At 41.4% G+C, this 16,204-nt stretch overlaps 1 protein-coding gene across 1 annotated transcript in view; it reads left to right on the top strand.

Moving 5' to 3' along the window:
* Window positions 1-16,204, top strand: part of LOC128638604 (cytoplasmic phosphatidylinositol transfer protein 1) — a 340,423-nt gene that overhangs the window by 129,888 nt on the left and 194,331 nt on the right. Inside the window, exon 2 of the mRNA XM_053690660.1 lies at window positions 14,522-14,670. Within this exon, the coding sequence (XP_053546635.1) occupies window positions 14,522-14,670 (149 nt within the window). The remainder of the gene's footprint in view (window positions 1-14,521; window positions 14,671-16,204) is intronic.

Raw genomic sequence — 16,204 nt, 5'->3', positions numbered from 1 at the left:
GTTTTTCCAATACCTAAAAGGTTTACAGAAATTATTAATAAGGAATGGGATAGACTAGGTGTGCCGTTCTCTCCCCCTCCTATTTTTAGAAAAATGTTTCCTATAGACGCCACCACACGGGACTTATGGCAGACAGTCCCTAAGGTGGAGGGAGCAGTTTCTACTTTAGCAAAGCGTACTACTATCCCTGTCGAGGACAGTTGTGCTTTTTCAGATCCAATGGATAAAAAATTAGAAGGTTACCTTAAGAAAATATTTAGTCAACAAGGTTTTATCCTACAGCCCCTTGCATGCATTGCCCCTGTCACTGCTGCTGCGGCGTTCTGGTTTGAGTCTCTGGAAGAGGCCTTACAGGTAGCGACTCCATTGGATGACATACTTGGCAAACTTAGGGCACTTAAGCTAGCCAATTCTTTTGTTTCTGATGCCATTGTTCATTTGACTAAACTAACGGCTAAGAATTCTGGTTTTGCTATACAGGTGCGCAGGGCGCTATGGCTTAAATCATGGTCAGCTGATGTGACTTCAAAATCTAAGCTGCTTAACATTCCCTTCAAGGGGCAGACCTTATTCGGGCCTGGTTTGAAGGAGATTATTGCTGATATCACTGGAGGAAAAAGTCATGCCCTTCCTCAGGACAGGTCCAAATCCAGGGCCAAACAGTCTAATTTTCATGCCTTTCGAAACTTCAAGGCAGGTGCGGCATCAACCTCCTCTAATGCAAGACAAGAGGGAACTGTTGCTCAGTCCAAGGCGGTCTGGAGGCCTAACCAGACCTGGAACAAAGGTAAGCAGGCTAAAAAACCTGCTGCTGCCTCTAAGACAGCATGAAGGAACGGCCCCCTATCCGGTAACGGATCTAGTGGGGGGCAGACTTTCACTCTTCGCCCAGGCGTGGGCAAGAGATGTTCAGGATCCCTGGGCGTTGGACATTATATCCCTGGGATATCTTCTGGATTTCAAAGCTTCTCCCCCAAAAGGGAGATTTCAGCTTTCACAATTATCTGTAAACCAGATAAAGAGAGAGGCATTCTTACACTGTGTACGAGACCTCCTAGTTATGGGAGTGATCCATCCAGTTCCAAAAGAGGAACAAGGACAGGGTTTTTACTCAAATCTGTTTTTGGTTCCCAAAAAAGAGGGAACCTTCAGACCAATTTTGGATCTAAAGATCTTAAACAAATTCCTCAGAGTTCCATCATTCAAGATGGAAACTATTCGTACCATCCTGCCTATGATCCAGGAGGGTCAATATATGACTACAGTGGATCTAAAGGATGCTTATCTTCACATTCCGATACACAAAGATCATCATCGGTTTCTCAGGTTTGCCTTTCTGGACAGGCATTACCAGTTTGTAGCTCTTCCTTTTTTATTAGCTACAGCCCCAAGAATCTTCACGAAGGTTCTAAAGTCGCTTCTGGTGGTTCTAAGGCCGCGGGGCATTTTGGTGGCCCCTTATTTAGACGACATCCTGATACAGGCGTCAAACTTCCAGATTGCCAAGTCTCATACGGACTTAGTACTGGCATTTCTGAGGTCGCGTGGGTGGAAAGTGAACGAGGAAAAGAGTTCTCTATCCCCACTCACAAGAGTTTCCTTCCTAGGGACTCTGATAGATTCTATAGAAATGAAAATTTACCTGACGGAGTCCAGGTTATCAAAGCTTCTAAATTCCTGCCGTATTCTTCATTCCATTCCGCGCCCTTCGGTGGCTCAGTGCATGGAAGTAATCGGCTTAATGGTAGCGGCAATGGACATAGTTCCGTTTGCACGCTTACATCTCAGACCGCTGCAACTATGCATGCTCAGTCAGTGGAACGGGGATTACACAGATTTGTCCCCTCTACTAAATCTGGATCAAGAGACCAGGGATTCTCTCCTCTGGTGGCTATCTCGGGTCCATCTGTCCAAAGGTATGACCTTTCGCAGGCCAGATTGGACAATTGTGACGACAGATGCCAGCCTTCTGGGTTGGGGTGCAGTCTGGAACTCCCTGAAGTCACTCCTTCCAATAAATATTCTGGAATTGAGAGTGATATTCAATGCTCTTCAAGCTTGGCCTCAGTTAGCAACTCTGAGGTTTATCAGATTTCAGTCGGACAACATCACGACTGTGGCTTACATCAACCATCAAGGGGGAACAAGAAGTTCCCTAGCGATGTTAGAAGTCTCAAAGATAATTCGCTGGGCGGAGATTCACTCTTGCCACCTATCAGCTATCCATATCCCAGGTGTAGAGAACTGGGAGGCGGATTTTCTAAGTCGACAGACTTTTCATCCGGGGGAGTTGGAACTCCATCCGGAGGTGTTTGCACAAGTGGTTCATCGCTGGGGCAAACCAGAGTTGGATCTCATGGCGTCTCGACAGAACGCCAAGTTTCCTTTTTACGGATCCAGGTCCAGGGACCCCAAGGCGACGCTGATAGATGCTCTAGCAGCGCCGTGGTCTTTCAACCTGGCTTATGTGTTTCCACCGTTTCCTCTGCTCCCTCGACTGATTGGCAAGATCAAGCAGGAGAGAGCATCAGTGATTTTAATAGCGCCTGCGTGGCCACGCAGGACCTGGTATGCAGATCTAGTGGACATGACATCCTTTCCACCATGGACTCTGCCTCTGAGACAGGACCTTCTACTTCAGGGTCCTTTCCACCATCCAAATCTAATTTCTCTGAGACTGACTGCATGGAGATTGAACGCCTGATTTTATCAAAGCGTGGTTTCTCCGAGTCAGTCATTGATACCTTGATACAGGCACGAAAGCCTGTCACCAGGAAAATTTATCATAAAATATGGCGTAAATATCTTTATTGGTGTGAATCCAAGGGTTACTCATGGAGTAAAATCAGGATTCCCAGGATATTATCCTTTCTCCAAGATGGTTTGGAAAAAGGATTGTCAGCTAGTTCCTTAAAGGGACAGATTTCTGCTCTGTCTATTCTTTTGCACAAGCGTCTGGCAGATGTTCCAGACGTTCAGGCATTTAACCAGGCTTTAGTTAGAATCAAGCCTGTGTTTAGACCGGTTCCTCCACCATGGAGCTTAAATTTGGTTCTTAAGGTTCTTCAAGGAGTTCCATTTGAACCTCTCCATTCCATAGATATCAAACTTTTATCTTGGAAAGTTCTTTTTTTGGTAGATATTTGCTCGGCTCGTAGAGTCTCCGAGTTATCTGCCTTACAATGTGATTCTCCTTATCTGATTTTCCATACGGATAAGGTTGTCCTGCGTACTAAACCTGGGTTTTTACCTAAGGTGGTATCTAACAAGAATATCAATCAAGAGATTGTTGTTCCATCCTTGTGTCCTAATCCTTCTTCAAAGAAGGAACGTCTATTACACAATCTAGACGTGGTTCGTGCTTTAAAGTTTTACTTACAAGCTACTAAAGATTTTCGACAAACATCTGCTTTGTTTGTTGTTTACTCTGGACAGAGGAGAGGTCAAAAGGCTTCGGCAACCTCTCTTTCTTTTTGGCTAAGAAGCATAATACGCTTAGCCTATGAGACTGCTGGACAGCAGCCCCCTGAAAGGATTACAGCTCATTCCACTAGAGCTGTGGCTTCCACCTGGGCCTTTAAAAATGAGGCGCCTGTTGAACAGATTTGCAAGGCGGCGACTTGGTCTTCGCTTCATACCTTTTCAAAATTCTACAAATTTGATACTTTTGCTTCTTCGGAGGCTATTTTTGGGAGAAAGGTTTTACAGGCAGTGGTACCTTCCGTTTAAGTACCTGCCTTGTCCCTCCCTTCATCCGTGTACTTTAGCTTTGGTATTGGTATCCCACAAGTAATGGATGATCTGTGGACTGGATACACCTTACAAGAGAAAACACAATTTATGCTTACCTGATAAATTTATTTCTCTTGTGGTGTATCCAGTCCACGGCCCGCCCTGTCATTTTAAGGCAGGTAATTTTTAAATTTAAACTACAGTCACCACTGCACCCTGTGGTTTCTCCTTTCTCTGCTTGTTTTCGGTCGAATGACTGGATATGGTAGTGAGGGGAGGAGCTATATAACAGCTCTGCTGTGGGTGTCGTCTTGCAACTTCCTGTTGGGAATGAGAATATCCCACAAGTAATGGATGATCCGTGGACTGGATACACCACAAGAGAAATAAATTTATCAGGTAAGCATAAATTGTGTTTTTTTTATCATGATTCAGATAGAGCATGCAATTTTAGACAACTATCTAATTTACTCCTATTATACATTTTTCTTCGTTCTCTTGCTATCTTTATTTAAAAAACAAACAAACAGTTAGGTAAGCATAGGAGCCAGCCCATTTTTGGTTCAGACCTGGGTAGCGCCTGCAGATTGGTGGCTACAAATTCCGCTCCACTTGTAATTTGGCCCAAAATTGTTAGGTATGGGGGGGTCTGGGGGAGCAGATTGCTTAGTGCTTAGGGAAGAACAAAAGCAATATACACCACTGTTTAGAACTGAGCAGTTAATGTGATTCATGGATGCTTGTTGTGGTGCTGAGGGGTCTTGTCATAAGTGAAAATATGTTAAAAATTCAAAGAGCCCCACTTCACCTATCTTATCCAATCCACTGCCAGTGGGTATTCCTGTAATTAACATATACGTTTAGTTGTATAAAGTGGCCCATTATATGTATATAAAAACATGATTATTTAATAGTTGCATATCTGTTTTGTTAAAGGAACATAATACCTATATGCTAAAGTGATGCAGCATAACTTCAAAAAGCTGACAAGAAATATCACATGAACATTGAGGTAAAATATCTTCCTTTTTCACATAGATATGTCCAAGTGATATTTTCTAGTTAGATTTTTATAGCTATGCTGCATCACTTTCAAGTGCTTCAACTAGGGTTGCCACCTTTAGCTCATGCCAAGGGGCCAATTTATTAAGCTCTGTATGGCGCATGATGCCCCTTTGGCCTCTAATAATATCTGTGAATATTATTCTTTATAGTAGTGTCTATTACATGCAGTTAAATTAAAATTGGTATACACTGTCCCTTTAAGGACTAGCATGGCTCTGCTAATACTAGAGAAATGCACATCATTATGACACACCTCTTATAAAGGAATGTAACAGCTATCTTTGCAATACACAGAACATGTTTATGTCTGTATGCACTGCTGAAAATATACTAAAAGTAGGATTATTCCCCCCTGCTTGAGAGAACGCTGAAAGTCTGGCATTTTAAACAGATGCACAAACACAGACAAAGCTATAATTTATTTTCTTATGAGATGGTGCCTACCCAGGATGCAACCCACTTGTGCCTTTAATGAAATAAACATTTCGTGCGGCATATCAGTTTGATCTCATCCTTGAAGAACACTGTGGTTGCCCTCATGAACACCAGGGAGGCATGGTCCCTATGGGTTATTTCCACACATGCAAAAAAGGAAAAAAGAGAAGCTGTACAAATCATTTGTTCAGAGGAGAACCGCCTTTTATATCAGGATGAGACTGTCGTTTTGGTTGAGTCCTCCCTTGGTACTATTCTGTAGGGCTATCTACTAGAGCTCTTGGCTGTTCTCATCAGAGCACTAATCTTCATGCTTTGGGTTAGATTTATTATATGGCGGGCGGACATGATTCGCTGTAGCGAATCATGTCCTCCCGATATCGCAAAATGCCGAAATTTAACATTGCACAAGCATTTCTTGTAAAATTTTTGTGCAATGCCTCCCCCTGTGGGGTGTCGATCATCCCGATCGGATTGGGATGATTGATGTCCGCCACCTAAAATATGACAGGCAAGTTAAGACCGCTGCTTCTTAACTTAAGTTTCCGGCGATCCAGAAACTTCGGGGGTAGATTGCAGCTTCCACGGCTTGTTAAATCTACCCCTTTGTATGTAGATGACACTTAAAGGGACACTGAAACCAAAAAATTTTCTTTCGTGATTCAGATAGAGCATCCAATTTTAAGCAACTTTCTAATTTACTCCTATTATCAATTTTTCTTCGTTCTCTTGCTATCTTTATTTGAAAAAGAAGGCATCTAAGCAATTTTTTGGTTCAGCTCTGGACAGCACTTTTTTATTGGTGGATGAATTTAGGCACCAATCAGCAAGGACAACCCAGGTTATTCATCAAAAATGGGCTGGCATCTAAACTTACATTCCTGCATTTCAAATAAAGATACTAACAGAATGAAGAAAATTTGATAATAGGAGTAAATTAGAAAGTTGCTTAAAATGTCATGCTTTATCTGAATCACTAAAGAAAAAAATGTGGGTTCAGTGTCCCTTTAAGAATTGTATCTCTGTTCAGGTGGTGGGGACAAAGATGAGCCCATTGTGCTGTTCCTTAGATTGCTTAAAAGTGCTTCTCTTTTCTTGATGTGTGTATAAATGTATGTACACTCATAAACACAGTGCAAAGAGTGTTGTGTTATATAGGTGGTCATTCCCTAGTGTATTTTGCACCCAGTGCACTTTGGGGTAATCTTCCTGTATTAGGGGATGTTCCAGTCTACTAATAGTGCTGATCAGGTATAGGAGGTGCTCCCAGTCTAATCTGAGAGTGCAATCCATTTTGAGTCTCTCTCTCTCTCTCTCTCTCTCTCTCTCTCTCTCTCTCTATATATATATATATATATATATATACACTTGCATTATATTTTAAAGGTTTATTTTTAATTTTGCATCTGGTGAGTTATATAAAATAATGGCCTAGATTACAAGAGAAGGGCAAAAAATATTAGCGCTGTTGTGCATTACCATTGCTTGAGTGCAATGAATAGCGTTTCTCTTTTTCACACATAAGTCCAAAGTGACTTTTTTAACACTTGAGCGATAGTCTAGAACTAGCTAACATCTGCATGTCAAATAGCGCCAGTTCTCTAAATCCCTCACATAATAGTCTTCTATGGGGGCATGCAGTAAAATTAATGTTGAATATCACTCAAGATAGTGTGCTAAGGCAAAGGTTTGCAAAGCTGATAGTGTGCGTTTACTGAAATTCTTCATGTAGTTCTATGTTATACTATTATTAATATTGGTTTACTTCAGGTCTTAAAAAGTGCTACATTTTACAGTGGTGTTTTGGATTGTGCTCAAGAGCAACACTCAACTTACCACTTGTAATACGAGTGCAGTGAGCGTGCATTTTCCGTTACGAAAAAAAATTAATTGTTTCAGCTACATTAAGATGCTTTGGACAACATATACATACATTTAGCCCAGTGTATTTATAGATACACTTGTTAGTAAAGGGTTAAGATAATATGCAAAAAAGAATCTGCCATCATGGAAATTCTTTGTAATAATGAGCAATGAAAGAACCCCCCCCCCCACTAATTTTCACCCTGCAGTTCAGTAGTTAGGATCACTATAGCATTTTTTTGTAAAGAAGTTAATTACATAGTAGGAAAGCCCTGTAAATACCACTCTGTCAGCCTATCGTTTCCGTATGAAGCCTGAAATTTCTGGAAATACTGAAGTCAGTAGGAACTAATGCTGCTTGTCTGGACAGGTGGATTGTTTGATTTCTTCCCACGCTTTTGTTTTCCTACAGTGCTTTGCCTAGGAGCATGGCAGTCTCTAACAAGTCATCCCAGAATTCCACCTGTTAAAACATGATGTCTTGTATCTCCAAAAAAGTTTGCAAACTCACATGGAGAAAAAAAAAGCATACCTTCCTGAAAAGATTGCCTGTATTGTCGTCTAAAGCAGGGATTGCTATCTAGCGGCCCAAAGACCTCATGCTGCCCTCTGCACTAGTATTTGTGGCTCCAAGGAAAAAGCATAACTAAGAAAGTGTGCTATCGTTTTTGTGGCGCCTAGAAAAGGCAGAAATAAAAAAGTGTGTTGTGGTTGGCCAAATCTCAAAAGAGCCCTCTAAAGAGGAAAACAGAATACGAGGGTACCCCGTAACCTTACCTAAATCCCCTATGCCACTGAAAGTTTTTCTGAAGTATAATATCATTTGTGTGTTTATTAATCATACATTTATATACTGCCCTTAAGACTATTGACCTGTGGTCCCTATGTGTTAGGAAGATGGCCATCCCTGATATTAAGGATATATTCTTGGCTACTGTATTCTTACAGTGGGCGATGAGGGAAACCAGACGTGGACTCCTTGCCCAGTCTGCTTAGAGGAATGTGACTGCACCTCACTGATGAGGCCCATAGGAGCCCGAACGATCGTCTGGGGTTGTCATGTTCCTTGTTCAGAGGAGAATTGCCTGGTATTTCGGGGCCGGACTGACCTTACTTGGCAGGATCAGACAGGAAAGTTTTCCTCTATAAAAAGCACATTGGTCTAAAAGACAATGCTCCTGGGTGGTAAATCGCCATAGAACTAGCTGATGATCTGTTGTTCGTATTCTTAATAAAGAGCAGCACATTATTGATGTCAGTTTTATTAAAGACCACAGTGTATTTCATGTTGGCGCGTCAGGGATGTGCAATTCCTATTGCCCGACGCCCGGGACATGCAGTTTTGGGTGCAGGGCATGTGTTTTTTTTTTTTTATATTTAGCTTTGCTGTGGGCAGAGGTAATCGGGCTGATGGTGGCAATAGACATCTTCCCGTTTGTTCGGTTCCATCTCAGAACTCTGCAGTTAAGCAAGCTCAGGCAATGGACAATATACCTTCAATGGTTTACATCGATCATCTAGGAGAAACGAGGAGTTCCTTAGCGATGACATAGGTATCCAAGATAATTCAGTGGGCAGAGGCCCACTCTTCCTACCTGTTGGTGATTCACATCCCAGGGCTGGACATCTGGGAGGCGGACCTTTTGAGCAGGCAGACCTTTCTTCCGGGGGGAGTAGGAACTCCATTCGGAAGTGTTCTCCAGCCCGATTCTCATGTGGGTTGAGCCGGAATTAGATCTCTTGGCATCTCTACGAATTACCAAGCTCCCGAGATACAGGTTGAGGTCCAGGGACCCCCAGGCGGAAATGATAGATGCTCTGGCGGTCCCTTGGACATTCAGTCTAGCATACCTATTTCCTCTGTTTGCACTCCTTCCTCTGGTAATTGCTCGAATCAAACAGGAGAGGGCTTCAGTAATCCTCATAGCTCCGACTTGGCCTCGCAGGATTTGGTATGCGGATCTGGTGGAAATGGCATCTCTGCCAGCGTGGAGACTCCCGTTGAGGAAGGACCTTCTGATTCAGGGGCCCTTCCTTCATCCAAATTTATTTTCTCTGAAGCTGACTGCTTGGAGATTGAACGCTTAATTTTATCCAAGCGGGATTTTCTGATTCGGTCATAGAGACCATGATTCAGGCTTGTAAGCCTGTGACTAGAAGGATTTACCATAAGATTTGGCATAAATATCTTTATTGGTGTGAATCCAAGGGCTACTCATGGAGTAAGGTTAGGATTCCTAGAATTTTGTTTTTTCTCCAAGAGGGTTTGGAGAAGGGTTTATCGAGGAGTTCCCTAAAGGGTCAAATCTCGGCTTTATCTATTTTGTTACACAAACGTCTGGCGGATGTCCCAGATGTTCAATCTTTTTGTCAGGCCTTGGTCAGGATCAGGCCTGTGTTCAAACCAGTTACTCCTCCATGGAGTCTTAATTTAGTTCTCAAAGTTCTTCAAGGGGCTCCGTTTGAGCCTATGCATTCCATAGATATTAAGTTGTTATCTTGGAAAGTTCTATTTCTTGTTGCTGTTTCTTCAACTCGTAGAGTGTCAGAGCTCTCGGTATTGCAGTGCGATTCTCCTTACCTTATTTTCCATTCAGATAAGGTAGTTTTACGTACTAAACTCCGGGGGAATAGGAACTCCATTCGGAAGTGTTCTCCAGCCTGACTCTCATGTGGGGTGAGCTGGAATTAGATCTCTTGGCATCTCTACGAATTGCCAAGCTCCCAAGATACGGGTTGAGGTCCAGAGACCCCCAGGCGGAAATGATAGATGCTCTGGCGGTCCCTTGGACATTCAGTCTAGCATACCTATTTCCTCTGTTTGCGCTCCTTCCTCTGGTAATTGCTCTAATCAAACAGGAGAGGGCTTCGGTGATCCTCATAGCTCTGGCTTGGCCTTGCAGGATTTGGTATGCGGATCTGGTGGCAATGGCATCTCTGCCAGCGTGGAGACTCCCGTTGAGGAAGGACCTTCTGATTCAGGGGCCCTTCCTTCATCCAAATCTAGTTTCTCTGAAGCTGACTGCTTGGAGATTGAACGCTTAATTTTTTCCAAGCTGGATTTTCTGATTCGGTCATAGAGACCATGATTCAGGCTTGTAAGCCTGTGACTAGAAGGATTTACCATAAGATTTGGCATAAATATATTTATTGGTGTGAATCCAAGGGCTACTCATGGAGTAAGGTTAGGATTCCTAGAATTTTGTTTTTCCTCCAAGAGGGTTTGGAGAAGGGTTTATCGAGGAGTTCCCTAAAGGGTCAAATCTCGGCTTTATCTATTTTGTTACACAAACGTCTGGCGGATGTCCCAGATGTTCAATCTTTTTGTCAGGCCTTGGTACGGATCAGGCCTGTGTTCAAACCAGTTACGCCTCCATGGAGTCTTAATTTAGTTCTCAAAGTTCTTCAAGGGGCTCCGTTTGAGCCTATGCATTCCTTAGATATTAAGTTGTTATCTTGGAAAGTTCTATTTCTTGTTGCTGTTTCTTCAGCTCGTAGAGTGTCAGAGCTCTCGGCATTGCAGTGTGATTCTCCTTACCTTATTTTCCATTCAGATAAGGTAGTTTTACGTACTAAACTCCGGGGGAGTAGGAACTCCATTCGGAAGTGTTCTCCAGCCTGACTCTCATGTAGGGTGAGCCGGAATTAGATCTCTTGGCATCTCTACGAATTGCCAAGCTCCCGAGATACGGGTTGAGGTCCAGGGACCCCCAGGCGGAAATGATAGATGCTCTGGCAGTCCCTTGGACATTCAGTCTAGCATACCTATTTCCTCTGTTTGCGCTCCTTCCTCTGGTAATTGCTCGAATCAAACAGGAGAGGGCTTCGGTGATCCTCATAGCTCCGGCTTGGCCTCGCAGGATTTGGTATGCGGATCTGGTGGAAATGGCATCTCTGCCAGCGTGGAGACTCCCGTTGAGGAAGGACCTTCTGATTCAGGGGCCCTTCCTTCATCCAAATCTAGTTTCTCTGAAGCTGACTGCTTGGAGATTGAACGCTTAATTTTATCCAAGCGGGATTTTCTGATTCGGTCATAGAGACCATGATTCAGGCTTGTAAGCCTGTGACTAGAAGGATTTACCATAAGATTCGGCATAAATATCTTTATTGGTGTGAATCCAAGGGCTACTCATGGAGTAAGGTTAGGATTCCTAGAATTTTGTTTTTTCTCCAAGAGGGTTTGGAGAAGGGTTTATCGAGGAGTTCCCTAAAGGGTCAAATCTCTGCTTTATCTATTTTGTTACACAAACGTCTGGCGGATGTCCCAGATGTTCAATCTTTTTGTCAGGCCTGTGTTCAAACTAGTTACTCCTCCATGGAGTCTTAATTTAGTTCTCAAAGTTCTTCAAGTTTGAGCCTATGCATTCCTTAGATATTAAGTTGTTATCTTGGAAAGTTCTATTTCTTGTTGCTGTTTCTTCAGCTTGTAGAGTGTCAGAGCTCTCGGCATTGCAGTGCGAGTCTCCTTACCTTATTTTCCATTCAGATAAGGTAGTTTTACGTACTAAACTAGGATTTCTTCCTAAGGTTGTTTCTGATAGGAACATTAATCAGGAGATTGTTGTTCCTTCTTTGTGTCCTAATCCTTCTTCTCAGAAAGAATGTCTTCTGCACAATTTAGACGTGGTCCGTGCTTTAAAGTTTTACTTACAGGCGACTAAGGACTTTCGTCAGTCTTCTTCTTTGTTTGTGATTTTCTCAGGAAAATGTAAGGGACAGAAAGCTACGGCTACTTCTCTTTCTTTTTGGCTGAAGAGTATCATACGTTTTGCATATGAGACTGCTGGACAGCAGCCTCCCGAGAGGGTTAAGGCTCATTCCACGAGAGCTGTTGCTTCCTCATGGGCATTCAGAAATGAAGCTTCTGTGGAACAGATTTGCAAGGCTGCGACTTGGTCCTCTCTTCACACTTTTTTGAAGTTCTACAAATTTGACACTTTTGCCTCGGCTGAGGCTGCTTTTGGGAGATAGGTTCTTCAAGCAGTGGTGCCTTCCGTTTAGGTTCCCTGTCTTGTCCCTCCCATATCATCTGTGTACTCTAGCTTGGGTAGTGAATCCCATTAGTAATTAAGATGATCCGTGGACTCATTGTATCAAAGAAAAGAAAATTTATGCTTACTTGGTAAATTTATTTCTTTTTTGACACGATGAGTCCACGGCCCGCCCAGTTCTTGTGAGACAGGTTGTGGGTTATGTAAACTTCAGACACCTCTGCACCTTGGCTTTTCCTTTCTCTTCCTAACTTTGGTCGAATGACTGGAGTGGGAGGGAAGGGAGGAGCTATTTAACAGCTCTGCTGTGGTGCTCTTTGCCTCCTCCTGCTAACCAGGAGGTGAATATACCATTAGTAATTAAGATGATCTGTGGACTCATCGTGTCAAAAAATAAATACATTTATCAGGTAAGCATAAATTTTCTTTTTTTATTTTATTCCCCTTACTGCGCTGCCGGTTTTAAAGAGTGTCTCGCGCTTCTCAGCTCCTCCCTTCTAGTCCCTGCTTGCAGTGTTGGAGACTTTCAGTGGAGGTGAGGGACGTGTCCCTCTCAGTGATTTCCTGGTTGCGCAGCTCTATTATACACTAACTGAGTATAATAGAGATCAGATTGCCCCGATTCTGCTCCTGCGCTGCTGTTAGCTAATCTGTGAGTTGGCGGTGGTACGTTTTTGAAAATACATAAATATTTGTTTGATTTTGCATACTTAATTTTTTTTTATTCAACTGAACTTTGGTATTGGTAAAAAAATGCTGAAAAACCTCAAATTGAAACAGCAGCAAAGTTCAGCTGGAAAAAAAAAATAAGTAAGCAAAATTATACAAATATTTATGTATTTTCAAAACGTACCACCTCCAGCTCACAGATTAGCTAACAGCAGCGCAGGAGCAGAATATAAAATCAGCAGTCTAAGAAGCAGGGAATCAATATCAGTCCATCTTTGGATCTGACTGGAGCAATGAATTAGTGCCGTGGCTAGCACTTTACACACAGAAGACGGCCTCTATCTATCCATACGGCACGGCCCATCCCCTGAGTGCCAGCTTTAACAGAAAAACTGGAGTGGGGTACTACAAACCAATGGCAGGAACTTAGATCCACAAAGCAGGGCTATGACATATAACAATCTCCTTCCTTAACTGACAATGATGACCGGGTGTTCTGACATGTCAATATTGGACCACAGTCTTAGAACACACTATATACCATAATATGACTCATTATCTCCTTGAGGGTTTCTAATGATATTTTATCTACGGGGATTGCCACTAATAGTACTGTAGACCAGTTTATTCTTGATAGGATGATGTCCCTATTCATGCTGCGTGTATGTAGATCCTAAATGATGTGTTTGGGGCTTGCTCCACTAACAGTTTATGATATTTACACCTTGCTTCATATGTTGCACATTATTACCTGATAAAAGATGCTTCTTGCTCATTTGAAAATATTAAATGTAGAATGTCACACCACAAGTATTATATAAGGTATTGCTTTACCCCCCATTTATAACACATAACAAGCCCACAATTATTATTTAACATTCCATGACCAGATATTATATACTGGAAACAACCCCTTAGAATAAGTACCCCTATATAATTAAATATGGGACATAATATTGTAAAAATATAGATAGGAGTTGAGCAGCCTATATATTAAAAGCATAATGGTTGTACATAAAGCACTGTTACCTTCACCCTCTTAGTATATACTGCAAAACTATACACAGGGAGGAATAAAACTGAGGTGATATTCTACACTTATATAAATTGTATGTATCTGTTCACCTAAGATACAACAAAGTGCTCAATTTTAGGAGTTAAAAATTATAGCTATTGCCTCCATCCTGACCTGTTGTTATAAAGTATATCTCCTATTAGGTGGATACTGTTCATGTTCACTATATACAGTATGTAATTTTCCCTCTATGCCCTATTTTATCTGACATTTGTCTTCCCTTAGAGCCAGTCGCTCTACCTTTTTATAGATAGTCTTTCCCATACCACACTGTCTTTGGTTTAAAATTATTTTGTGAATCAGGACAAGTAGATTGCCACAAGGGACAAGTAGATTGGGCTCCCTTATTAGTCCCTTGGACAAGTAGTTTTTTTTTAATTTCCACACCCCTGCGCGTATATGACTGCTTCCGTTCTGTTCCAGATTGAATAAAAACATCTAGAACAATCTGGGGTCTTAACAGTTGCAGTGTTTTATTTTATGCAGCTTTGTAAGTTGTTTTTCTTTTCAGTCATAGCTATAAAGAGAGGCGGGCAGACATAATGGTTGATACACTGGTAGATAGGGAAAGATATATATATATATATATACTGAGAGGTAATGATGGATGGAATTGGGGTAAGTGTTGCCAGTTAAATACTTTCCTGCAATTAACATTTTCAGTAATCTGTCTCTATTCTTCTCTTTGCAGTACAGAATCGGGCAGTTGTACATGATCAGCAAGCACAGCCATGAGCAGAGTTCAGATGGGGAAGGGGTAGAGGTGATTATCAATGAGCCTTATACAGATCCCGCTCATGGAGAAGGTCAATACACAGAGAAACGGCTCTACCTTAACAGGTGTGTTGAGAATACTCCTGAGTTCAGTCTCAGTAACTCAAAGACAATGTAATTTACAATTCCCACACTCTACGCTCTCTTCCAAACTCATTATCCTAAAAAAAAGCACTTAAGCTCTGCCTATTGTCAATTCTAAATAAATGAAATATATGCATAATCTTTCTGTCCTTGAGATATCTTTGTTTTCTTTTGTGCCCATTGGTTATGCTTACATTGTTTCAGAATACAACCACCTTCCAGGGGGTCACATTAAGACTGCGGGTGACAAGTTAGAAGAATATTTTACCTTTAAAATAGATGTTGTTATAAGCATGTGTAGCTGCAAGATCTACGCCAGTGTAATCATGTAAAATATAAAGAACATCACCATTCAATGTATAGCTGCAGCTTAAAGGGACATTCATTTTTTTCTTTCTTTCAGGATTCAGATAGAACCTACAATTTTAAACAATTGTCCAATTTACTTCTATTATCAAATCTGCTTCATTCCCTTGATATCCTTTGCTGAAGGAGCAACAATGCACTACTGATCAGCCAATCACAAGAGACAAATGTGTGCAGGCACCAATCACCAGCTAGCTCCCACTAGTGTAGGATATGTACATATTCTTTTTCAACAATGGATACCAAGAGAACAATGTACATTTTAAAATATAAGTGAATTTAAAATTGTTTTAAAATAACATGCTCTATCTGAATGACGCAAGTTTAATTTTGACTTTGCTATCCCTTTAAATTAAGAGGTGTACAAATACCCATCTTCAGAAATCCTTGTTACCTTATTATTTTTGTTCCTTTTTAGAGAATAGTTAAATCTCATTAACATCCCCTTTAAACTAATTTTTTACTGGATGACCTCTCCTTTCTGTATTTGCAATATTTGCAAAGGCTTTAAATGACTGATTTGATAGAACTTTGTTGCAGTATAGACATCACAGCACTAGCAGACAACAAATTATCACTTCAGGTTTTGTTCATAGAATAAAAAGATCTAGGAGAGATCAAATGATTTATGCAGACTGCAAGCAGAAAGTTTAAAGCATTTTTACTGCAAAAAGTGTTAATTTAAAAAAAAATATTTTTTTGTGTGCTTTGTATTAATCATGGAAGTTACTATATATTTTTATATGCACTTATCACTATGGGCCTGATGATCAAAAACTCGCGCAAGGATAGGGAGAAAGCACACAAAAGGCCAGATTACAAGTGGAGCACAAAATATCACTTTAGCTAAAGTGATATTTGCTCTCCACTTTGTAATACCAGTGCACGCTAATATGCGCTGGTATTACAGGTTTACAGAAATGCGGACGCGAGCTCGCATTCGCATTGCTGAGCGTACTTCCATAGGCTCCTATGGGAGCCTCATTCTGATGCCATCACAGATTTGTATTCAATTTTAATATTTTATTATGTGTTTAACTGTGTATTTACTGTAAATATTTTACATTCCAATGTTCTTCATATAGTAAAAAATGTTCGTACTATTTTTTTTTTGAGAGGTACCACCCAAACGTTATATTTACTTATGATT

This window comes from Bombina bombina, chromosome 8 (genome assembly GCF_027579735.1).
Source record: "Bombina bombina isolate aBomBom1 chromosome 8, aBomBom1.pri, whole genome shotgun sequence".
NCBI lineage: Eukaryota > Metazoa > Chordata > Amphibia > Anura > Bombinatoridae > Bombina > Bombina bombina.
Note: the sequence above shows the minus strand (reverse complement) of the source record. Positions and strands in the feature narration are given on the sequence as shown.